Source organism: Ruditapes philippinarum, unplaced genomic scaffold (genome assembly GCF_026571515.1).
Source record: "Ruditapes philippinarum isolate M1 unplaced genomic scaffold, ASM2657151v2 ctg1480_1_1_1_1, whole genome shotgun sequence".
NCBI lineage: Eukaryota > Metazoa > Mollusca > Bivalvia > Venerida > Veneridae > Ruditapes > Ruditapes philippinarum.
In genome coordinates, this window is record NW_026857013.1 from 21,249 (window position 1) to 47,714 (window position 26,466).

General features: G+C 31.7%; 1 protein-coding gene across 1 annotated transcript; it reads right to left on the minus strand.

Moving 5' to 3' along the window:
- LOC132748458 (nephrin-like) lies at window positions 1–25,720 on the minus strand. Its single transcript, XM_060738079.1, has 4 exons — window positions 25,626–25,720; window positions 7,967–8,296; window positions 755–1,081; window positions 1–391 (listed from the first exon to the last, which is right to left on the minus strand). The coding sequence occupies exons 1-4, from the start codon at window positions 25,681–25,683 to the stop codon at window positions 96–98; spliced, it is 1,011 nt and encodes a 336-aa protein (XP_060594062.1). The 5' UTR covers window positions 25,684–25,720; the 3' UTR covers window positions 1–95.
- Between the last annotated feature and the right edge of the window lie 746 nt (window positions 25,721–26,466).

Here is a 26,466-nt window from a genome sequence, read left to right on the forward strand (position 1 = left end):
ATTTTGTCTATCAAAATATTAAGTTTACTGATATTAATATTACCTTTAAAATATATTTTAGTCAACCGGATAACTGGGTTATAAGGATATATAAATTAAATCTTACATAATATATATATCTTTATTATAGCTGTATGAATCCCCGCTACCACATGATTTGATGTACATGTGCAAACTCTGTCTTCATCACGTTTTGCCAGCCACTGTAAATTTAATCCTACCTCCTCATTCCTTTCAAACTCGAATTGTGTTCCAGTGCAGTTCCATGATAGTTTTGGGGGCGGGTAACCCCCAACGGTTATGCATGTGATATTACAATTGCTGTTTTCCTTCAATTTGTAGTAACTGTTATTGAAAGCTTTGTCAATATAAGGACCTCGATTTGGAGCATCTGGAACAAATAATTTTTATAAATAAATCAATAAAAACAACAACAAACTAAAACAAATTAAGCATTATAATAGTCAAGTAAGTTTATTTAGAAATTCAAAGAGCGGATAACAAAATACGCAATATTGAATCCTCTAAAATCTCTGTTTCACTAAAATCAGTAAGATTATTATCTCGTGTAAAGTACTTGTAGTCTATTCACTCTTACAAAAATTAAACCATAAAATACCAGTAGTATTTGGAAAATTTACAATATGCACCTTTATAAAAATTATATATTTAAAATGAAAGTGGGTTCCTCTAAAAAAATACATTTAATAGTTGGGTCATTTAAGGTAAATATGTGACCAGAAATTTTACTTACAAAATACATGAAGCGTTATTTTTCGAGAGACAACATTTGATCCTAAGCCATTTGCACCATTACAAAATATTTTTGCTCCCTGTTTTTCTCTAGTGACACTTATGTTTAGCTGACTTCTAGTAGAGTTATACCCTTTGTCGTCAGATACGATTTCGACAGAACTAGCTGTGTTTATTGGACTTGTTTTATCTCCAATTTGCATTAACCATTGAACAGATGGTGTTGGTCTGCTGTATGACGTTTTACATATGAACAATTCATAATTATTTTCTAATACTGTTACATTGCTATCGCTTGGCGTAGTAACTTCAATTTTTTCCACGGGAACTGAAAAGAAAGATATTTTGAATTCAGTAAAAAAGATGAAGCCATTTTTTTGAATTCCTTGCTTGACGTTATTTGAATTGATGATCTAACCTTTTTTGTGACAATAATAATTATAGTAAAGAACGTTATTAAATTATGTAGTTATGCATATTTGAACATAGTCTATTATACAACAATGTATATTGTTATCTAAGTAAATATCAACATCTAAATTATTGCCATTAATTAAAAGTAAAACATTTTTAAACAATATTTATAATCTTTAACATTGACTTTGGTAGTACGGACCTGGATTATATGCGCAATAAGTCTCACAATGGTGAACATTTGTGACAAGTTATATTAAAATCCCCAGATGAATGTAGACGTACGGCTCCAAAAACAAGCATTTTGCAACGACCTCTAAGTGTAATCTTAACCATTAAACTAACAATTTGTTTCATGCACGTGACACAGCTTCTCATAGTAAACCTTTCTATGACGATTCATAAGAATTCCACCACGTGTGGAAGAGATGCTGTGGACAAAATTTTTATATTTGACTTTGACATTGACCTTGCATAATAAATTACATGTTTTACACCAGTAGTTATTATAATGACCAACTGTCTTTCGATCTCTCAATAAATGATGATTAAATATTTTTCAGCCTTTGGAAACAACAGAACATTACACAACTTGCCATTATTCAGATTAAAATCATAGAAGACTTCCGTAAAAGAGTAGAAACATGATTATCTAACAGTTCTTCTTCATCATACTTTCGGAAAAAATAAACACTCCATATTAGTAAGTGACGTAATACAAATTCAAGATGACGTACCACGTGCACAATGAAAACTGGCGAAAATTAGATCAGACAGTGGTGTTACCAATATAGACTGATAGTGAAACTTATTCCTTTGGAAGTTATACAACTTTAACTATGAAATAATATTCATGAAAAGGCACACTTAAAAAGACTGTGTTTTAAAGCTTAATAACGAAAATAACCAAAATGTTTTTACCAAATGAACTACTTAGAGACAAAACATACTCATTTAAATTACGCGTTAATATCGTATGCTGATAAGTTACTTCTGAACATACTGCTTAAATATTCGTATAAACTTTGTGTAATAAGATTAACATTTCGAGGCCCCCAGTATGTCCCCAAGATATCTACATATTTTCGCTATCACCTATGTTACGTATTACCGCGCTATTTGACGTCAACAGCTATTCTGACGTATGTTGTTATTGTTGTTATATTACTATTGAGATGTTGCAAACATTGAATCTAGAGTAAATACAGATCGAACCTACACAACGCCTTTGTATTAATATTTCCAATAATTATGCCCAAATTTACATATCATGGAACACAAACAATGACACATAATGTTATGACCAGAGCTGCATTACTGGTACTAGTACAGGTACTGCAGTACGTACTGCAGCGATTTTGCAAGTATTGGTACTGATACTGAATTACTATTACAAAATTTTGCTACTACTGGTACTGGTACTGCATTACTGTCTCAAAAAGTGGTACTGCTACTGCATTACCCAGTACTTTTGGTTTTGATAAAAAATAAAAAAAATAACATCAATTTTTCTCATAAAATAAAGCTGTAAATTACATTAAAATTTTACTATATATTATTTTTGTGAAAAAAAGTAGGTTATCAAATCTAAAGATAATTTGCTTCAAATGTTAACATAGTATTCATCATAAAAAGCACCAAAGACTAAGTAAAAATCAAATTAAGATAAACAGACTCAATAACTCTTTACCCTAAATTATCCTTATTAAAATTTTTTATTACTTTGTATTTACTAGTAAAAGAGCAAAATAAACACTAATTAATTTCTTCTATTCTAATAATCCCATTTCAAGTGAAAAAAGTGATATTGTTAGCACCATAAAAAGTTGTTATTTACTTTGGTATAAATTGAACAAAGGTGTGAAGGTGTGAAAGGCAACAAAAGACTGTTGTGTTTTAAATGAAAGATGTATGCATTGTATTTATACAGTTGACTGGTTACTAAACAATTAGATAGGACATGAATATATGTTGTAAATATTGTTTGTAAAAAGTATGTAAAACCTACATGTATAAAGTTGTAAATATGTTATGTTTACTTTAAAGTAAATTATGATTTTATTTCTTTGCTGAATAATATTAGCAATTATTTGTTTGACACTGTATTTATTCAAACTTTGATGAATATATAAAAGTAATGGTACTGATACTTAATTACTTCACCAAAAAAAGTACTGGTACTGCAGTACCTAGCTAAAATCTAGTACTGGTAATGGTACTGCATAATTTGCCAAGTACTGGTACTGGTACTTAAGTACTACACCCTTAGTACAGATGCAGCTCTGGTTATGACTAACAGGAAAAGAGCAAAATTCACTCAAATTCCTTGGTTACTGTTTATGAAACTGTATGATAACAGTAAAAACATCCTTTTAAAATTTAGTTTGCACTGTCTGAAGTTTATTTATCAAAACATGATCTTTACTTAAATTTGCTAGAAAAGAGTACATACTATTTACAAAATTAAAGTATTTAGTATTATACATTTAAATCCTTCATAATCATGTTAATTTTAGAGACATTATGAACGTATCTAAAATTATCACTCTGAAACCTCAATTTTTATCATTCTTAATAACAATTCTATCCGGTCCTGACTTTCAATTGTTTCTATATCAAGACGTGGCCAACTAAGATTGAGGTAATGCTAATGACTTAATTACAACATTTTTACAAATAAGGGTAATAAAACGTCTTGACAAATGAGTAAATAACTTATTAATTTTCTCCTGTTAAGATAAATAATCGGCTTGAATCTTGTTATTCAAATTAATGGTAAAAGTAATAACAATTGACTGAAAGCATTCGGATTTCCACTGAATATTTAAATACAGGATAATATTTGAGTATTCCTTTTTCCACGGATTTATATTACAATTTTTTGTAATATAAATCCGTGCTTTTTCATAGAACCAATTCTTACTGCTTTTGTTTTATCTTTTTTAATGCTTAGACCCGCAATTTTAGCATAGAATATTTAAAACTTGCAATGCGTGTCTTAACAGTACCATCAAGCATTATAGTTGTATCATCAGCATACTATGATAATAAAAATTCAGAGTTACATGTATTAAGTTTGATACCTTTTATCACTCGTATAAGTGATCACATTATAAAAATTTTAAAGTTATACGGGATCGCCCTGACGACAACCACGTTGTACTTGACAAAAGTCCAGCAAATATCCATTTATTGTAAAACAAGAATGAATGTTTTTGTAAAGCAATTTTACCCAGCGTATGAAATTTTCACCACTGTTCAAGAACTCTAAAAATGTGTGCATAAGAAACCCATGGTATAGAATCAAAGACTGTTGCAAAGTCAATAAGTAACAACATTCCAGGAATTTGATAAATATTTGTATATTGCATAATATCAGAACTAAGTCTTTTATTGTCACCCATGAAGCTTCTAGATAAGAAACCAGTTTGCTAATTTACTTATAAGTTGAGCTAATACAGCTATAAGGCGTTGCACAAAACTAGCTGATGCAAATTACAAGAAACATTTAATCAAGAAAAAGGTCTCCAGTTTTTTATATTATGCTTGTCTTTGGTTCCTTTAGGGATGCACGTTAAAACCCCTTGTTTAAAAGTATCTGATAATTCTCCTGAAACGAAAGCTTGCTAAACTTCTCTTACTAGATCCCACTAGATCCCTCCCTAAAGTGGATGTGTTCCGTATCCTTTTTAAAAGCACTGTGTAAGAATCATTTCATTGTAACTTGGTGAACTTATTCTAAAATAGCACTGCATTACTGTAAAACATCAACAAAGTAAATCATAAAGATTTTTCATATATTTATATCTATAAAACAGTGAGACAAAACATGCCTAAGGTGTGTTCACCTCGAAGAAATCTATGAAGAAAAAAACAAACTTTACTAGAATGTTCATGGTTTTCAAAAAACTGAGTTACCGTGAATGCATGTAGCTTATATGATAACGGATGCTCTGCACCTTATCTGATCAAAATCGGTAGAGTAACAACATTTTTTAGATTAAAAATCCTTGAAACGATTGAAAATTAAGCGAAAAGTAACATGTTATGGCCACATTATACTTTGCAAAGGCAAATCAGAAATGCAATTGATCAAATGTGTGATACAACGTCATGGACACCGCTAGATTACGACCAGTGAATCTAAAAATGCGCATGACAGGGCACTATTTACATAAATCAACAAACAAAACCACGCTCGGTGTTAAAAGCCAAACATGTGTGTACAAATCAACAGTTTAACACACACACGCACAAAAACCGTTATTTTAGACAACTGAAACGTTCACTCTACTGTAGATTGTAAGGAAACTAAGCATGTATATGATAATAAGGAAATACTGCTAATGCAATGATTTAACCCTTACCTTTTCAATATTATTCTACGTTTTTAACAGTTACATTACTATTTGTTTTTACTTTTTGCACGATTGCTTGAATCTGTTAGTGTTAGGAAATTAATTTTTGAGAGAAATACGATATTCTTTAAATTGCAAACAAGGGTTAGAAGAGGTAAATGGCTGTGATAATTATTAAAACTGATTAAATGGCACATCTTAGAAAGTTAAATCAAATCTAGGCCTTTGTTTATAATACACTTTTTTGTTGAGGAGTGGTTTGGAGGAGAACCATTCACTGTTTTGTTCGTGGTTTTAGGAAATGATTTATGCCTCTTGTTACCATTATGTATACTTTGTCGTTTTCTTTACAATTTTATTTACACCATTTACATTTTCTATTAAAAAACAAATGTGCTGACGAATTAAACTTTATGTCAATAGCAAAAAACATATAGACCTAGAAACGAATATTAATTTTTTCATTAGAAAGTGGCGCTAATGTGGACTACTTGTCATAAATAACGCGAAATGTAAGCAAACAAGTGTTTTGAGTTCCATTCATTTTTACTGTCATATTTCCAAAATAGCAAAAAGAAAACTATTTAAGCTTTTTTTGAAAAAAAAAAAAAAAAAAAAAAAAAAAACAACAAAAAAAACAAAAAAAAAAAGAGCTCCGCTAATTCGGGCAACATACGCTCGATTAGACCTGAATATCTATCCTGCTCTCCCTAATATCCGTATTAGTTCGTTGCATGGTAAATAAAAACATCGGCCGATATGCAAATTTGCAAATTTACTAGCTGTAAGAAAAGTGTAATGTCCACCAACTTAGTACTAAAAATATCCGATTCCATCAGCTTTAAACGTGAATTGTAAATATGTAATCAAGTTGTTGATTAATATAATAATTATATGTTATATAATTGTGTACAGTGTGTTGGGCATAAAATTGACTTTTTATCATTATAGTGTTTTTCATATTGTTGACCAGTATTTGCATTTTATAGCTATAAATAATGTGTTATATAAATTGTTGAATGCCTTTGTTGATGCATTTAGCAGTATGTGTTTTATCTAAAGTCTTAAGAATTTTAATAAAGTTGTTTGTTCTTGGTGTTGTTTTGTTTCTGTTTTTGTTTTGGTTGTTGTTTTTTTTAAACGGTCATTACAAGTTAAGTTCATGTCGTAATGCTGAGAGAGTTATAAAGACATTCTTTGTATATGAATTGCTATATTAAAATAATATTACATGTATAAAAAACTTAAATAAGATAATCATAAGATCTGTCTACAATACAATAGTTCTTGTCAGCTCTGTTTGATAATGAATTTTTTTATCTTTTTACAGGTTGTGAAAACTATTACACTGGAAATAATAACTTCTAAAATAAATATGTTAAATTTCACTGGAGTACAAGAATGAACTAAAACGCCTGTTTAAACTTCAGATAAGCTATTGAAAAATGTCTTGGTATACTAGGACAAGTTGGCATTCAACATTATTATCTTCACACTACGGTGCAAACTTAACGCTTCAATACCATATAATTTCAACATCGTTTATTTTACAATTTTAACGTTATGAGGTTAGGACACATACAATTGTATGCATACTCGGATATGTGGGAAGACGGAAGAAATCTATTTGAAGGAAGACGATGCAACGTATGGAAGGTTTTATCTCTCGATGACGCCATCTTGGATAATAGTATTTCAATGCGGTTGAAGACATACAGTAAGGCATAGTTGCCCATTACTTCTTAGGGATCTTAACTTTTCCAAAATTTAAACCTTAACAAAAGCAGGTGTTAAGTCCGTAAGGAAGCTGTGAAACAGTTGTCCCGTACTCTCACTTTAGTCTTGTTTTATTTGTCTGGTCCTTCTACGCCACTGATTCCAGCACATTTCGTGTTGAAGATTGAATTTTGCCTAACCTGATGCAAAGGGGGTCTGAGAGATATTATCCCTCATTAACAAACTCAATATGAACTTTATATTGTAATTTTGTCTTTTTATTGCTTCCTAGAAATACCCCCTTTTTCGAGATTTAATACTTCACAGCAGATGCAAAGTTCGGTGTTGAAGTTGTAAAAGTTGTTCAGTACCTCAATGTTGCGTTGATATATTTGATAAAAACCAATTTAGTGTTGACGATTGAATGCCGCTTTTTTTTTTTGTTGTTTTTTTTTTTGTTGTTTTTTTTTTGCTTCCGAGGAATCTCCCCTTTCCAAATCTTTTCGTAAAGTAATTATTAAATTCCAATTGAATATATCAGTAAAAATGCATTGTACATTTTTATGAATATTTTGACTGTCCTTTCACTTAATTTGTAATGTAATAAAGATGTTGAATGCATAAACATACAATTACATTTTAGTATTCTCTAAAATAAGTATTTACAGTTTATCTCCTATGAAACGACTTGCTTAACATGTAAAATAAAAAAGCATAAAAAATACCTTTCACATTGATAACTACTCGATTACTAAACGAAAATCCCTGCTTGCACGTCCAAATATTTCCATGTTGTGACCTATCTACTTTAATCAACGTTAAAGTGAAGCTTCCATTTATATGACAATTCCATGAATATAATAAACTGTTATTGACAAAGCCGAATGCCTGACATGTGCCGTCCTCTGATTTGTATATACGCGCCCAGATGGTACTGCTGTCATCATTATTTATGCCCCATGCTGATACGTCACCAGTTAATAAGCATGTCAAAGCGACACTAGAATTTTCAATGACATCAACAGTCGCCGGTGTTAATTCTAGTAGGAATACACCTGTAAAATAAGATTAAATACAAGTATAACAGTATAATAGTTATATATATACTATATATATATATATATATATATATATATATATATATATATATATATATATATATATATATATATATATATATATATATATATATATATATATATATATATATATATATATATATATATAAAGGTATTATAATAACTTTAAATGATATATAGACAATGAAAAAAGCCCTGCATTTATCTCTTCTTTCACAAACTTTTTTTATGTTATCCAGTTGTTGTTATTTTGCAGGAATACAATTATTATAATAACTTTTAAAGGAAATCTTATCATTTTACTGAGCTTAATTTAGCATGTCAATCTTTGCTACTTGTGATAGACCTCAATAAGTTTAAAATAAGTTTTATCAAATTATTTAATTTATAATGTAAGCGGTGATCATGATATTATGGATAAGATGAAACTGTAAGTTTTAAGAGTTTATGTTTCGAGATTTAAATATTGACAGTAAAATTAAAAAGTAATTTGGAAGACTATTCTGAAGTTTCTTAAGGATATTTATGTGTAATTCGCTGAACTTAATATTTGCTAATTTTTTAATATTTCACATAAATTATAGTAATATACTCGTACATACTTTTTAATTATCGTAAATAGCAATAGCATAAGACTTTAATAATTTCTTATACTTTATGTATATAATAGTGTCAGCGACAATCTTTACAAATTTTGAGCATCTGGGCTTTCTCTTCTATTGATTTAGCCGCAAAAAATGCACAATTTGCATGGAATATAGAAATTGATCCGCCCGTCAGTCTGACCGTAAGTAAAATGTTAACATAAATTAAACCGGCAAGTTGTATTATCTAAAGTTCTATCAGTACCATTCGCTTCTTTCTTACACACAATGTAAAGTATATGACCTAATTACATAACGATTGCTTATATTTTTTTCAAGTTATTTCCCTTCATATAACTTTAAAAATATGGTTTACCTAAGTCGACATGATAAATAGAATTTCAAGTTCTACCTGATCAAATAGCTTATAAATTTATATAATTACTAATTAATACAAACGGATACGGCCAGGGTGGGTGGTTATCTGTATTTGTGTGGAGTATGTGCTCATTTAGGTCAAAGTCAAGATCACCAATGTCAATTATGGAAGATTTTATAATTTCCTTATGATGGCTTTTTATTGGCAGGTGTCTGTTGTATTCAGCAGGAACATTATGTGGGTAGTTTCATACGTTTCTACGCTTGAGTGGAGTAAGGGGTCACTGGGACCAGACTTCCACAGTTTTGCTTACACAATTTTACATTTATTGCCAGATGTCTTTCATACTTCGTTGAAGGCTATTTTGGTAGTATGCATCCTTTGGGTGAAGTTCAGGGTTGGTTTTTTACGGTAAGTACTCAAACAGTATTTAATTATTGAAAAATGTACTTTATGCTATACGTGAGCATACCTTGGATGGTCCAGATTTTGAACATACATGAGTTCAACGTCGCCTGCGTGAACAATATATATGTTTTTTCTATACTATAAAACTTAAAACTTATAAATCTATTCTAAAAGCACAGCTTATACAACCTTAAGTTTGTGACCAATGTCTTTCATATTTTTATCAGAATATAACTTTGGTAGTTCACTAATTAAGTTCGAGTTTTGGACCAGTTGTTTCAAGGTCAGTGTCATGTATTTATCTATCTTTGATTTATTTTTATCGGTAGGTAGAATATTTATTAACTTCACCAAAAAGCAATGACATGCCAATTTACAATGACAAAAAGGTAATGACTTAAGTTAACAATTACGTTTCATATTGTGTTAACTTATTATTTTTTGGAACTTTTCTCCCAAAAAGGAAAAGTGGTAATATTACCACGCGTGTGATTATTGCGTTGTTGCGTAATAATCACACGGTAAGGGGTAGTGCCGTTAGAACCGCGCATACAGTCTTAGATTTACTCCAAAATAGTTAAATCATACACCATTTGATTTCAAATGAATTCTGCATTTAATGCTATAATTTTTGTGGGAATTAATTAATTTTCTAACACACGGGGGTGTTTTAAAAAAACATTTATGCAGCGATTTTTAAATAATTATGACAACCTTCGTTATGAATAATTATATTTAGGTTCTGATAAATATTTTTTTAAGTTTTAGTTCTACTTTTTGATGTGTCATATTAATTGTGTTTTCACTTAGTGTTCAGGACAGTTGTGATTTTTATTATTGATAATAGATAGCTATGCGTGTTTGTTATATTTGCCAGGGATGTAAACAGACAATCATTGATGTGTCATTTTGCCTTAATTAGAATAACATTATCTTAATAAATCGAAGTGTTTGAACGTAAGTTAAACATTACATAAGGGTTATCAATAAAAGTGCAATCAGATAGAGCTACTTATATTACCGAAATGTATAATTTGTATTAGAAATTAGAATAGTGCACGTGTTCGATTATATCGCGCCGATGTAACAACGGTCTTGTTACGAAATTATATTAATTTAATCAAACATATTTGAAGTATGTATAGTATAATACTATTTTCTCCGGAATCAATTTTGTGTCTACATGTGTTTTAAGCTGAAGGTTTATGGAAACTTTCATAATGTTTTGATGTTAAACAAACTTGATTTCTAAAAAAATGTATAAACTGCCTGCGACAGTTAAAGCTGTGATAATCATAGCATGGTTTTATATTTAACCAAACATACTAGTAGAATAAAACATATTGTTTTCCAAAATGAATTGTGTCAAATATTTGTCTTTCTTTTTTACGTTTGTTATCCAACACACAGGAGCATCTTGAAAAAAGTAATTGCAGGGAATTGGAAAAAAAACAAGCGTCTAATTATAAATTTGATTTATTTTTCTTAGATAAATTATACTTGCTCATGTCAAAAAATATTATTTAATGATAAAGAAATATTTTTAACTAGATCGAAATTATTCCTTACACCCATTTATTGACAAATAGGGGTGTTGATAATTCTTGTATAAAAGCACATTATTTATCGCCTAAATCTTTTACCACCTGATAAATATTTTATTAGCATAATGGCGTAGTGCTTTGTGGGTGTAGAACTTGGAAAAGGCAATTTATACACTTTTTTTAGTTGTTGTTATTTTTCAACAATCCGTGAATTCCATTTCAGAACATTGTATACACACATTCGCATCCAACAGGTTAAGTATAAGACAACACACTTGTGATAAATGGGCAACGGAAAAATATATGTACAAACACGAATTTATATTGTAATATAAATCCGTGGTACAAATGAGCCAAATTGCTAAAGAATACGGAGTTTCAAACTGAATATTTTTATAATTGATTATTATTAAAATTACGTCCCCTTTATAAAACTACCTCATTTGATAACTGTTCACGAGTGTACTGTATACATATATAAAGTTATAGCTTGGAACATATTTATTTAATACATACGTAAGGAAAGGGAGTTCATTGTCGTAAGGTAACAACAGTTTTTGATTAGAAGGTTATTAATAGATATTTAAGGTCACGGGGTTAATGATTATACAAGCAAAGTAAACCATGAAACAGAAAACAAATTTCAACATTTGAATTTTACCTGAGTGTGTTCAATAGTTTTAACAATTTATTAAGTGGTTCTCTTCTGTGACCAGCGTGTGATTATTACGCGGCGGCGTAATAAGGACACGGTTAGTTATGGGAAGTGGCGTGATAATCACACGCACGACTTTATAATTAATCAGTTTAATCCGAATTATACATATTTTCTTCTAAAACTAGTTTTGCGTTTAATGGTTAAATTTTTTCAGAATACTACTATTTGTACAATTTGTTTTATTTCCACGTTTCGTTATAATCACACGGTTGGGAGTAGTGCCGTGATAATAACACGTACTGTCTGATATATTCTCCAAATAACACCAAATATATATCATTTTATTCCAAAATGAATTTCGCAAATAATGGTACATGTATAACTTTTGTGCGAATGCTATGTGTTCCCAAAACGCGGGAATGTATTAAAAAGCACATTTTACTGCAATTTTCATATAAACATATAATTGTGTTTTATTTTTTTTTCTGCATATATTTTATGCATAAAAAACCACCAGACGTTAAAAGATATTTGATTTAGTGCAGTTTGATAAAGTGCTCAAGATTATATTCTAAATCAAAGCACTGCAAGCACTGAGGTATACATTGCCTGACATTACGGTCTCTATTTGTGTCATCAAAACCATGTTGATTTCGACTGGCCTCAAAATCCATAGAGGCCATCTTCTGGCTACGTTCAATGTTCTTAACAAGTTACACAAACCTAAGCTTATTTCTTTTCAAGTTATTAATGGGTCAAAGAAAAAGTTTCGTTCCTACAGACTAGGGCTGTATTTTTCCAGGCAATTAAGACACTAGACTATATGGTTTGCAAAACTGAGCAATACAGAAATCAGTTTGCGAAACACCTGTCTATTATCTACATCATACAATATTGGAATAGTAAAACGGAGTCTTCAGTGATATTTTTTATTACTATAAAAAACTATAAAATGTGGAAATGAATCATCCAGCAAGACTAAAATGTTACATGCTAAACACACACACTGGAAAGAATGCACGCCATAGTTTTTACTATATCCATATAAGGAAAACCTATGACCACCTGGTAGAGCACATTTTGACCCCCAGGGCTATAATTTGAAGAATCTTGGTCAAGGTCTACACAAGTGAAGGTGTCATGCCAAATATCTAACGTCTAGCCTTTGTACATTCAGAGAAAAAAACATTTTTTTAAGTTTGTACTATATATACACATGAGGAAAACACCTATGACACCCTGGGACAAATTCACTAGTGCCAACATTTGAACAACTATGATAGAGGATCTACTGATGATATTATATACCCAGTATCTAAGCTCTAAGCCTTTAACCTTCAAACAAGAATATTTTTGTTAAATTTACTATATACATATAATAAAAAACCTATATATATTTGACCCTAGGGGCGAAGCCAATTTTGACTCTAGGGCTATAAACTGAACAATCTTGGTAGGTGTTCGCTACACAATGTTTCATGACAATTATTTAACTTCTAGCCTTTGTCAATTCAGAGGAGAAAATTTCAAGTTTATACTACATACATATAACTTAAAGGAAAATCTATGGCCCCCAGGGTGGGGTCAATTTTGACCCAAGTTGTAAAATGTGAACACTCTTGGTGAAGGTCTACCAGATAATGACTTATGCAAAATATCAATTTTGGAAGCCCTTCACCCATGGAAAAATTCTGATTTGTTTGGTTTGGTTGAAATTGGACAAAATGTTTTTCAGAAGATAATGTTTTAAATTCACTATTTAATCTAGAAAAAAACACACATACACACGCATGCTCGCACAAACACTCGCAAGCACCCACACACAGGTGAATCACTATATGCCACCGCAGTATCTACTTTCATCAGACCAGTAGTATAACACATTTTCAAAAACATAAGGTGACAATTACATTGTTGATGTGTCCACTCAATCCTTATGAAATTTAATGAAATCTTTTTAACATATAAAAACAAAATTTTAGCTTTCATTCCAAGCTGTAATCAAACAATTTGAGGTAAGATACATTACCATGGTCAATGGGAATCCAAAGATTACTGAATTACTTGTAAAGCATGTGGATTTACCGAAAGAGTGCATCATAAAGTATTAAGCACACACTATGCACACACTATGCTATATATCAAAATAAAATGCCCAATATCTTCATTTTTATGTTAACTATAAAGAAATTAATAAATTCTTTTTATGTTATCTATGATTTCAGTTAATAATATCTTTTTGCACAGACTTTCATTACAGTCTCCATTTCCTTTCAAGCTATCATCATCATGCAAAATAAAACTCACTGGTGAGGAGTTAATTAAGGGCTTCACCCCTCGTACAAAAAGTTCAAATTAAGGAGTTGTACTGTTTACAATGTCTAACCAAAAATAAAGTCACATAGACAATCATTAAATACTTAAAACATTATAAATCATTAATATATGCAGGAAATATTTATGAATATCAAAACTAGGATGAGAACAAAATGCAGCCTGACTAAGACTCAATCCAGTGACCCTCAGAATACATGTACCATACCTCAGCACCACCAAAAAACCCAGGGTAGAGTGACCAGAAACACTCGTTACAGCTATGATCATCGTTAAACCTTGGTTAAACTCTAGTTAGTAATTTATCCTCTAACCTAAAACGTTCGTTTTACCAAGAATTCTAACGAAATTGTCGTTAAATAACGAATACTTCGGAGTACACGTTAGACCTTCGTTGAAGATAAAACAACATGTGAGGCTCTTTCAACAAACTTTCTATGAGTATATATATATTTTTATAGCGTATTTCCTTTCTATTTTTTCTGATAATAAGTGCTTGATAAGGTGTTACAATCTGTATAGGTTTTAATGTGTAGTTATTATTTCTTTATTTATTGATTTTATTATTATTATTATTATTATTATTATTATTATTATTATTATTAGTCTGACTACATTCATTTACAAAATAATACGTTACTGTTAAATAATAACAATAATAATAAATGGCGCTACCGTACTGCTTTTTCTTGAGTGAGCATTTCTTTCGTAAATGATTTTTAGAATAATTCAAAATATCTTTATACAGTCAAGTGATGTTGTTTTTTTTTTTCATTTCGCTGACAATTGCCGCCATGCTGCTAGAGTTTTTAGATAACTGACATACTTTGGACTCTAATATTTTTGAATACTTCTTAGGAGGTTGATTAATTTCATCAACTGACATAGAGAATACAAAGCGACTTGTTGATAGCCTTAGTTATATTATGTGATAATATTCTTTCTTATTCGTGTTATTTCCTCATTATTTCTCGAAAAAAGCTAACACTATTTGTATTGCATGTTTAACAATACAATTTATTATTTCGTGTATGGAATCAAACAAATACAATATTACATTAAAGTTTCAAAATTTTAATACTTAAAAGACTCAGAACTTATACTAGTTCTATATACAAAATGAAATTAAACAATTCAGCATAAACACATTCATGTACAATAAAAGAGCGTAACACAGTATATGGATAAATTTTGACGTTTTTGGTTATAAAGAAATTCAGCGGAGTATATTAAGAAAACCATTTTATACGTTTCTTATACTTTAAATTAATGGTTACCTCTATTTTCATGGAAAGTAAAGTTTATAAATCGAAACTTGCTTGTTTCCCAATGTAATTTTCAAGCTAGCACCATACGGAGATTTATTGAATATTTTCACCAGTGTGAAACAAAGGTTATGTAAAGAAAGTTTTACAGAAAAAGCAGTTTATTTCTTCATTTGCATCATTAAAATCAAAAGAAAAATTACGTTGCTATTTAGTGTCAATATTTTTGAAAGAGTTCTTTGCAAGCATCGATTAATATATTAGCGATTAAGATATATAGACATCGGCCAACAGTCATAATGTTTGAAACTATTTATTTCGTATTCCTAAAAAATGATTCACATTTATTCAAAATTCTATACGTCGCCTTTAAAAGGAAAGATAATTAACATTTTCTTTTAAATTGTGTATAAATCTTTATTAATGTACATGTATTTCATCACAAAGAAATATCATATCATATATATAGATATAGAGGAAATAATTTTATTGTTTTGTTCTATCATTATACATGTGTATATCTATCTCGAAAAGTATCCAAATCTTATTGATTTGCATTTACTTTTGATTAATGAATATATATGTTTGTATTAAAGAAGATACAAATTCCATTTAACATTTTTTATGTGACTGGCAGATTTTTTCTGATTATATATCTGTTATATAAACATGTACATTTAATTACGTTTATCGTCAACACTATAATATTATTTTTTGTTGTTTTGAAATAACGTTCTCGTAAAATTACTGAAGCTTGTTCTATATATAACGTCATTAAAATGTAACGTAACATGTCTTCAAAGTTTATTTTAATTCATTAAAAATGTGTATTGAAAATGTATTGTTTAAGCATTTTTGTAAATGTATTATCACACTAAGTATGATTGTGTATTGTGTACTATTTACATGTCAAAATAAAATAATGGTCTGTTCTGTATTGCATTGTATTGACGACATAGGATTGTTTTCTTTAGATGCGTTTTAAGAACAGAACATGAATTTTATTTTAGATTTGAGCATTTCGTTCCAATCTTTAACATGTATACATATTTGACAATAAGGCGCACGTATGGCATACATACATACAAACAAACAACCAAACAAACAAAAAGATTTATACAGAGTGTCAACTGTTTTTTGAAGCAGCTCTGTGTTCTCAGATATATATGGCTGTACATTTGTACAAACATTTTTAAACATTGTTACGCGATCGCTAACGCTTTCGTTAGCGTGGTTTTAACGAAAGCTTCTGGTTACTCACCCAACCCTTGGAATAACATACTGCAGGTCTACAGCTTAAACATTTGCTCTCATCTATGCATTGACATAACCCCCACTATATTGAAATTTGTCCTTTTTCATTGGAACACTTAAGTGACAAAGTGAATTGAACACCATAGCTTCATATTGGATCCTTAAAGTAACAGGGTGAAAAAGGTTCAGCCTGTCTGGAGCTCAAACCTGTCATGCATTGAATACCATTCCACAGCTCTACCAACTGAGATATAAGGTTTCTTAATTACATATTTTCTCCCATTATTATTGAACAGCTTAATATACTGAGACATCCCTACCATATTGAAATTTGTTCACGATTCATTTCATGAATAACAGAGTTTATTTTTAATTATGCTTTTCAGTGGATTACTGATTCCTCCGTAAATTTTAATTGATAATGTCACAGTAAAAAATATCAAAATATAATATCACACTTTTCATTGACGAAACTACTTTTTTAGATTTTCCCCTTGTGGTATCTCAATATTTTTAATGACAATTCTGACAATGCTGAAAATGTCAGGCTGTTTAAAGAAAAGCAAAGTTGTAATTGATAAATAACTTAAATGTCAAAAGTAATAAAAAGAAGAAAACTTACTTCTATTCATTAAAATTACCAATCACCAAATATCGTCTTTTCATTTTTTGTGTCATTTTATAGTCTTAAAATACATTTCTTTCACATGCAAAACTGCTTTTGATGACATTTTGGCATATTTAAGTATCCTACGAGCAATAACTGCCGTATGCTTTATGAAAACTTGAAAAGCAATGACAGCCACCAGCCCGAAGAATAAGTAAACAGCACAGCGTTCGTAAGACTTCCAAGCTTCCTAGCAGATTTTGAATGTTTACACACCTGTCAACACTTATTTATTGACTGTTACAATCCTCAAATAAGTTTTCTTTCTTTTGTAAATGTGTATGACTAACAAATCTAAATAATATCCCTCCGAAACAAACACAATATTTTTTCCTCCAGTGAAATACAAAACTTTTAAAAATTGCTGCCACTTACATTCAACAAAGCCAGGTCTAATATAAATTCGCAGTAAGTAACAGAAATATGGATGGATAATTTTCCTTTTTCTCCTACTAGAAGTGTTTGTTTTTATTATTACGAATGCGATCATTTATATTTCTTTAATAAAATGAATAATATCACCGCCATTTTACGTTGATTGTCAGCCCAAGACTTGTATTTAATGAGAAATTCGACTTTTTGAGGTTCTCAATGGGGATACCAGATTTTAATATTTACGTTAATATCAAGGAAATTTCGTTTTAACTTGTTTTTAAGCATAAAATAATAAGAAAATTTGTTTGTTTGTTGTGTAAGATATAATTTTATTTCAACTCGTGGGCTTTAAAAACAGTATAATTTAATTCTTATTCGTGGCTACGCCCCTCGTGAGAATACTGTTTTTTAAGCCCACTCGATGAAATAAAATTTCATCTTACACACAAACAATATCCTCTATATACTTCTTATAATCTATATCACATTTTGCACCAAATATCACAGGGTAAGAAAAATATGCTGACCGGAAACCTGGGATTCTCAGAATATTATACATGTATGTTGGCTGTACTGACTGAGCCATCTAGCTGGCATGTCATTAATCTTTTTATATATATAATGCATGGGCATATAAATCAAAGGTACATTCATTGATACTGACCAATTATTTATTTAAAGTAAATCATATCAGAAGAATCCCTTGAAAATGATATCATTTCAACATTTGATTAAGTTTTTACCCATAATTATCACCACTACCTTGTAAATGGCATTATCAAACTATACCTGCAATATTTTATAGAAACAAACAAAACCTTTTATTCAGATATTTCAACATAACTGTTTATAGATTCAAGGTTCAAAATATTTTATTTTGTAACATAAACATGACGTTTCTAAAGCCACATTGACACAGTCCTGGTTTGGGGTCCTGGTTTGTCATGATTAAGTCCACCGAGACCAACCGTGGTTAACCGGCATATGGCTGTAGTACCGGCACAAACCGTTGTGAACCGGAACAAACTGGGAGATCACCACATTTGTATTAAAATGTTTTATACAACCTGGGCTCACAGGCGCTTACCGGGAGGGAAGTTAAGAACAGTGTTCTATCGGCTTGGTACCGGGAATCGACGAGGAACCCCGTATTTATACCACATTCATACCGTGACAATCCGTATTAAACCAGGTAACGTGTTTATCAATCAATGTCCACACGGAAAAAGCCCGGTGATGAGACGATGTCACCACAGTAAAAACAAGCAGAGCTACGGTAGAGCCAGGGTACATTAAGGTTATTAGCGGAAATGCTCCTGTTGGACCCGTTAATGTCCTGAATATTGCCGGCAAGTCCCGGTTATACAACGGTGATAGTCTGTGGCCTCAGGACCCCATGCCGATTACAGGCAATATAAAGAACAGGTATATATACACTTTAGTTCTACTTTGGACCATTTTATTAAAAATTCGTTTGATTTAAGCCAGTCAGCTACACCCCAGTTACACAGAGCCATCGGTGATTGATCGGTAGTTTTTTAGCCAAGTTATGGATTGGACCGATGACAACGTATTTAACACCGATATCACCTATTGGTCACCTGTTTTCCACCTATCAACTGCTATTTGGTAAAGATAAGTTTCATCGGTGAAAAATTACCGATTGGGATTTTTAAACACGTTTAAAATTCTGGATCAGTGAAATTATTTTAAAAATAACCGACGGCAACCTATTTCACGAGATATGCAAGCTCTTAATCACCGATATCGCCGATCGGACAAAGATAACCAAATATGATTCACCGGCCATATCTGACAGAAAGTGTTTAACCACTGATGACTGGCTATCAAACACCGATTAATCAGCAATACGCCCAATTTAACTCTTATTTACAAACGATAAAAACCAAAAGTATTTCAGCATTTAAACATCGACCCATTCCCGTTTGAGTTTGCTTTCTGTCACCGATGGCCGTTTACACAGAAAACCAGAAATAAAATCACGCATGACAACCGATCATAACAGCGAGTAAATTTAAAATTAAATGACCGATTGGGGACTGTGTAACTGGGCCCTTATGGCCTCTTCCTGCTCATCTGTGAGAAGAAGAGGGATTGGTCTCTGCTTTTACTTCTGAGGTGAGCTTTTCTTAGTGTCCGGGAGGTTCGACCATTAGCCCGTAGCGTTACTGTGGCTAAATCGGTGATGGTGGGTACGGACCTTGTTAAAACCATGTCCAGTCTGGTCTCCACCGGCGTCAACCGGAAATACACCGGGTTAGCATCGGCACTTATGTATATATCCGGTGCTATATTGGATACTTAACTGGGAATACACATGGGCTCTGTCGGGGATGTGTAAACACAATTTTATTTTTCAGAAAAACACCACGGCACAATCCGGTTCACCGGCTTAAGACACCGTATCGATACCGGGACAGTGTAAATGGGGATTAATGCTACACAACACAACAATATACTATGATACATTATAATTTGTCAACATGACACAATTTTAAAGATAATTATATTAACATAAATTATGATACATATAGCCAAACAAGAGAGAAAATGGAAGATAGATCGAACTTATGGAGAAATTGTATATTTAATGACGTACTGCTAAATCACTGCAAAAATAAGTCAAATGTTTATAATTTTGCTGTTCATGACAATTTTGGGTTTCAGTTTTTTGTGTCCCCACAAAGCGGGGAGTATATAGCGTTGCACTTGTCCGTCCGTCCGTATGTCCGTCCGTTTGTCCGTCCGTCCGAACGCACAAACATTTTAGGTATATGAGCTAACTAACGGTACACTGGGACAAAAGAGAACAAAGGACATCATTCCGTAAATAATAGTTAGCTCATAAGGAAACAATAGTTAGCCCACAAGGAAACAAAAGAAAAGAACAATAGAAATAGCTCATAAACCTGAAAAATTGGTACGTCCGTCTGTCCGTACGTCCCGAAATCTTGTGAACGCAACTCCTCTTAAACCGGATGGCAGATTTTGCTTAAACTTCCAGGGATGAACAACCTTAATGTGTAGATAGTAGTAAAGGGGGAAATTTTCGCTGCGACCAAATTTAACAGAATTATGACCCTTTGTTATTTTTTTCACTATATACTATGTAGAAATTTTGTAAACGAAACTCCTCTTAAACCGGATGGCAGATTTTGCTTAAACTTTCAGGGATGAACAACCTTAATGTGTAGATGGTGGTAAAGGAAGGAATTTCTGCTGCGACCAAATTAAACTGAATTATGGCCCTTTGTTGATTTTTTCACTATATACCATATATATGTTGTCAGTGGGGGCATCCGTGTCCTTTGGACACAGTTCTAGTTCTTCATTTTAAGGCATGTAACTCATGTTTACTAATTTGTTTGTTCTTATCTGTCTATCTTAGTCATTATGTATATAAATATAAACATATTTCTTTTATATTTATAAATTGAATAGACTTAGATGGAAAATATACCAGTTTAAGAAGTTCATCAAATAGATAGAGGTTCAGGAATGATGAATATGCATAGAAATATTATTTTAGACTAGACTTTAAACTTGGTTTTCCAGTTGAACACTGCGGCTTGAAATTTTATTTATTTTTTTTTATTCATTTCAACGTTGGTTATCAGTTAAGATTTCATCATAAATATCTTCAGGATTCAATAAATTAATATTTGTGGTTTCAGGGGAAATTAAAATACTATTTATGCCAAATCAAAGCCATGATGCATAACAAACTGATCTGATGATGTTCAACACCAATCTAAATATTTAATTGAAAATAAATCAAATGTACCTATAGGTGATGAAAGTCATATTTCACTTAAATTTCATTGACAGTGTAAATATCTTATTTGGTTTGTTGATAAGAAAATAGTTGAGTACAAATCCAGAGTAGAAGGATTCATCAGTCAGAGACATTATGCTTGCCCATGGCTAAATGATTCAAAATATAAACAGAACAATTCATGGGACTTTAAATCAGAAAGGAAAGCCCAAAGATCAATGAATACATTTATTTTATTTTTTTCATTTTAAATTTTAACATAACTTGGTAAATTTTAAAATATCAACAAAAATATGTTAAGGGAAAACTGTTTAAAATGATGTTTTAATTCTAGTGTTATTATATTTCTTTATAAGACATTATTAATTTTAATGACTTTCATTTTTTAAAAATTCTCAAACTTCAATACAGTGGAGAAGTAATTATAATGGTTCAGAACAGTTCACTATTTAGAGGAGTTGATGTGTAAGCAGCTTAAAAGCTCAGCCGGTAGAGCTGTAGTAAGGTATTCTGAGTGTCCCGGGTTTGATTCCTGGTCAGGCTGCACATTTTTCTCACTCTGTTACAAAATTACCAATTGGTGGGACTTAAGAATCTTGTGATAATTCTAAATATAATATATTATAAAGTTTTTATATGCATTAAACATTTAATCTTGTTGCATATAATTATAAAATTGATTAACTTGTATGAGAGATATTGGTGGAGTGACAATGAAAACACCATATGTTCCTGTATATATATAGAAAACAATAATTTAATAATAGAAATTAAACGTTTACATAATGATGTCGATCCAGGATTTGCACCCGATGGGTTTGTTAAATTTCAACAAGGGGTATAGTACATATTTCAGCGTCGTACATGTATTTGGTACCTTTGCCCTAGTGGTTAAGGTGTCTGCCTTTGGTTCGTGAGGTTGAAGGTTTGAGCCCCACGGGGAGGGTAATTAAAGTATGAATGTTTATCGTTAGACTCGTTCCGAAATGGCCGCTTTTTGAGCTGCTACGTAGTTAAAACCGATTTCTATCCGCCTAGCGCCCGGCATAGTGGTGGGAGCTGGGAGATACAATTGGTATTCAAGCAAAATGTTGTCTTATAAGTCAGAAATGACTGTCCTTTTCAGCAGTGGTAAACTATACTAACCAAGACCTTTCCCCTTTACTTTTTATTTGATATTTGACTTGTTTTCAAAAACAGGCAAGTCCGTGATGTAATATTATATTTATTTGGTCACGGTTCAGGGGAAAAGATGTGTAAGCCCCTGGATAGCTCAGTCGGTAAATGTTGTGATACGGTATTCCGAGGGTCCTAGGTTCGAGTCCCGGTCAGGCTGCACATTCTTCTCACCCTGTGACATTTGGTGCCCAACTTGGGGCTGTGACTGAATATAGATCAGAATTAAATTCACATTGCTTTGTAACCTGAGAAATTTGAGAATAATTTCAATATAGCAGGAAAGTATTTCACGCTTAAAAACTTAACTATTTAGTGGAGAAAAAGTTCAAGAGGCCGGATAGCTCAGTCGGTAGATCCGCGGTCATAGTTAGGCTGCACATTCTTCTCACCCTTGGACATTTGGCGCCTAACTTAGGGCTGTGACTGAATGTAGATCAGAGTTAAATTCATATTGCTTTGTAACCTGAGAAATTTCTCAGGATGAATTTCAATATAGCAGGAAAGTATCTCACGCTATTTAGGGGAGAACATGTATAAGAGGCCAGGTAGCTCATTCGGTAGATCCGCGGTTTGGTATTCGAGGGTCCTAGGTTCCGAGTCCAGATCAGGCTGTACATTTTTTTGTTTTGTTTTGTTGCTTTCTTTACATTAATTTCAATTCTTTCTGTCGTTATTTCATGTACATCCCTTGACTGCAACAACACATAATAATGAAAAAAAATGAAAGTGGCATCGATGGGTCACGCGCAGGTAACAGTATGATTTAACGCCATATTTAAGGCGATTGTACGCTTAATATGGGGCAACAAAATGATTTTTATTGTCACGGTCCAGAACTGTTCACTATCTAGGGTAGATGATTTGTAAGCGACCGGAAAGCTAGCTTAGTCGGTAGAGCCGCAGAACGGTATTCCGAGGGTCCCGGGTTCGAGTTTCGGTCAGGCTGCACATTTTTTACCCTGTGACACATTGAAACAATTGTCTCCCCTCCCTCATTTTATCTTTTTGTGTTGTTGCGGTTTTTCACAAAATACTGAAAAAGGTAAAAATGTGTGTGACAAAATATAAAGAAAATATATGTTTCTCAATTTGTCACTCTTTCAAGGTTTAGTTGGCTTAAATCAGACACCATAGTTTTGTGATATGGCACTAGCTCACTTAAATGCAGTAAAGCTGAGTTCTATTGTTAATTTGAATTTTCATTTTTGTCTAAATGATTTGATAAGTTGAGAAAACGGTTTGTAACATTTTTGTTATCAACGTTAATGCAATCTGATGACGCATACGTACTTAATCAGTTAAAAGAAAGTACAAAGATCACATTTCAACAGGATTTGTTCGCCATTTTGAACAACGGCCGAAAGATAAAAGCTGCATTTAATCGTGTTATTTATATTTATGGCGTTTGTCGATTAAAAACAATCATTGAATTGTGAATATTAACATATAAGACAAGTTACTTCACCTTTATTCTTAAGAAATAATGTGTATGGTTATGATTGACAAGCTTTATATTTGTAGTACCCTTTCGGGCAAAGGTTTTGGGCAATTTGACCTAGTTTTCGGAGAAATTGGCCATTTTCAATTACAGCTTAAGATAAGATCTAGATTCATAAAAAACAATGGTCAAGAAACAAAGTTCATCACCCCAGACAAGTGTTTAAAAACATTTATTTTAATGAAGAACCTTGCAGGGTTTTTTCAAATTGCCCTACGAAAGATGCAAAATTTGGCGATTACACATTTCATAAAAAAACGCAAATGTGACGTGACTATATGAAACTAGGAAACGCCCAACACAAACGCACACACATCATAGCACTAGTGAAGATGTTTCTTGTTTTATGACATTGACGACTCGTGATGTCGATACAATCTTCACGTATGATGATACAATCAACTCTTTTGGTACAGTCCACCATCAGGAAGCAACGATCATCAATCAAAGCTTCCATCAAGTCAATTATCATGTTAATAAAAATTAATATAAGATCTTGTTTTAAAGTATATATTGTGCAAATGTTCATATACAATATTTATTTAATATACAACTACACACTCGAATTAATGTCTTTCAATGAGTAACTAAGGAAAAAGTAAGCTATCAAGTATACTTATAGTCGGTAGAGTTTAAGAAAGCTTATTATATAAGAATTACTATTATCATTGAGAATCCGTTGTGAAGTACGAATCATCAACGTCCAACAGAGATTTTGCGATTTCGTTTTACCTTATTTGCGTGTACAAAATGTGCTATATCTATAGAACAGACTCGTGAATATTTCAATACTTGTGCAAAATGTTTTCAGTAAAAATCTCTGGCGCCCCTGTTAAAGCATCCGACAGATCGCCCTTTTCCAAGAGTTCGCGATAGTACAACATAAAATTTTGTACAATGTTAATAGCGCAGTGGTACGGTGATAAGAAAGCAGGAGATATTGCATTTTTATCGCACCATAGTATCATTGCAATTCCAGCTTCTTGCAATCACTTTTGTGTCAATCTCAATCGTGCATCACAATTAGGTAAAATGTCACACGATTTGTAAAAAAAACGGAAAACCGTATGAAAGATCATTAATTGCATTGAACGCAAATAATTAGGTTAAAACTGTCCTTTTAAGTTAATGATAACAATGTGAATATCATTTTATCAGTAGGTTGATAGTTTTTGGCAATGTTTATTCTGTATTTATGCATATGAGCCTAAAGGTACAGTTAATCATACAGTTTACCATACATACAAAAGCTTAGGTTATCCACTCTTGCCAAACTTTATGTGAGTTCATGCTTTAATTTTAGATTATTGCATAGAACAAGAGGAACAAAATCTTAGTTTTTAAATAGATTAAAGAAATATTACCTGGCAACACAAATAAACTTAGTGTGGTCAATCGAATAAAGTAACATCTGAAACCCATTTCTTGACTTATTTTCGTCACACCGGAAAACTAAAAAAAAGACAACATTTTGTACTGATTTTTTAGTCTGACAAGAATGACAACGTAGTACTACATATATGCACAAACTAAATACCGAAACATTGAACTTAAGACTGCATTTTACAAAATAGAATCTGCTACACTTTATTAATAAAATGGGTTTCATATCGACTCCCGTTCTTACTTTGGTGAACATACGACCAACATGTATTTTATATTTATAAGTTTAAATGTCTGCAACATGACTAAGGCAAAATCGAAAGTACAATTGTTGTTTGGCGATAAATTCGGCTATTGAGTCATCCAAACATCAACAGAAAAATATTTTCGCTCCAAAATGAAAAATTTTCCTCATTATATAACGGATGTTTTTATACAAACTGCATCTTCTTTTATAGATGATTACTCTTTTGTGACCGACATACCCGGCAAACTGTAAGGCTTTAACGGTAAAAGTGTGTTATACCCAATGGCGTCCGTCTGTTCGTCCGTCCGTCCGTCCGTCCGTTAGCAATTAGGTTTCCGGAGTATAACTTAAGTTCCATTTGGTCCACAGTATATTAAATTCACAGGATGATTGTCCATATTGGGTAGAAGACCCCTATTGATTTTGGGGTCACAAGGTCAAAGTTCAAGGTCACTATTACCTTAAAACTGAAAATGGTTTACGGAGCATAACTTAAGTTATATTTGGCCCACAGTATTCATACTTCATTGGATGATTGTCCATATTGGGTAGAAGACCCCTATTGATTTAAGGGT

Bases quoted from the DNA above. Each gene is read 5' to 3' on its own strand.
- LOC132748458 (XM_060738079.1), bottom strand. From the start codon at position 25,683: ATGGGTTTCAGATGTTACTTTATTCGATTGACCACACTAAGTTTATTT. The intron at 8,297-25,625 runs GTAATATTTCTT...CTTATTTTACAG, and splicing joins AAGTTTATTTGTGTTGCCAG to GTGTATTCCTACTAGAATTA. The intron at 392-754 runs GTAAGTAAAATT...TATTTGTTCCAG, and splicing joins AATAACGCTTCATGTATTTT to ATGCTCCAAATCGAGGTCCT.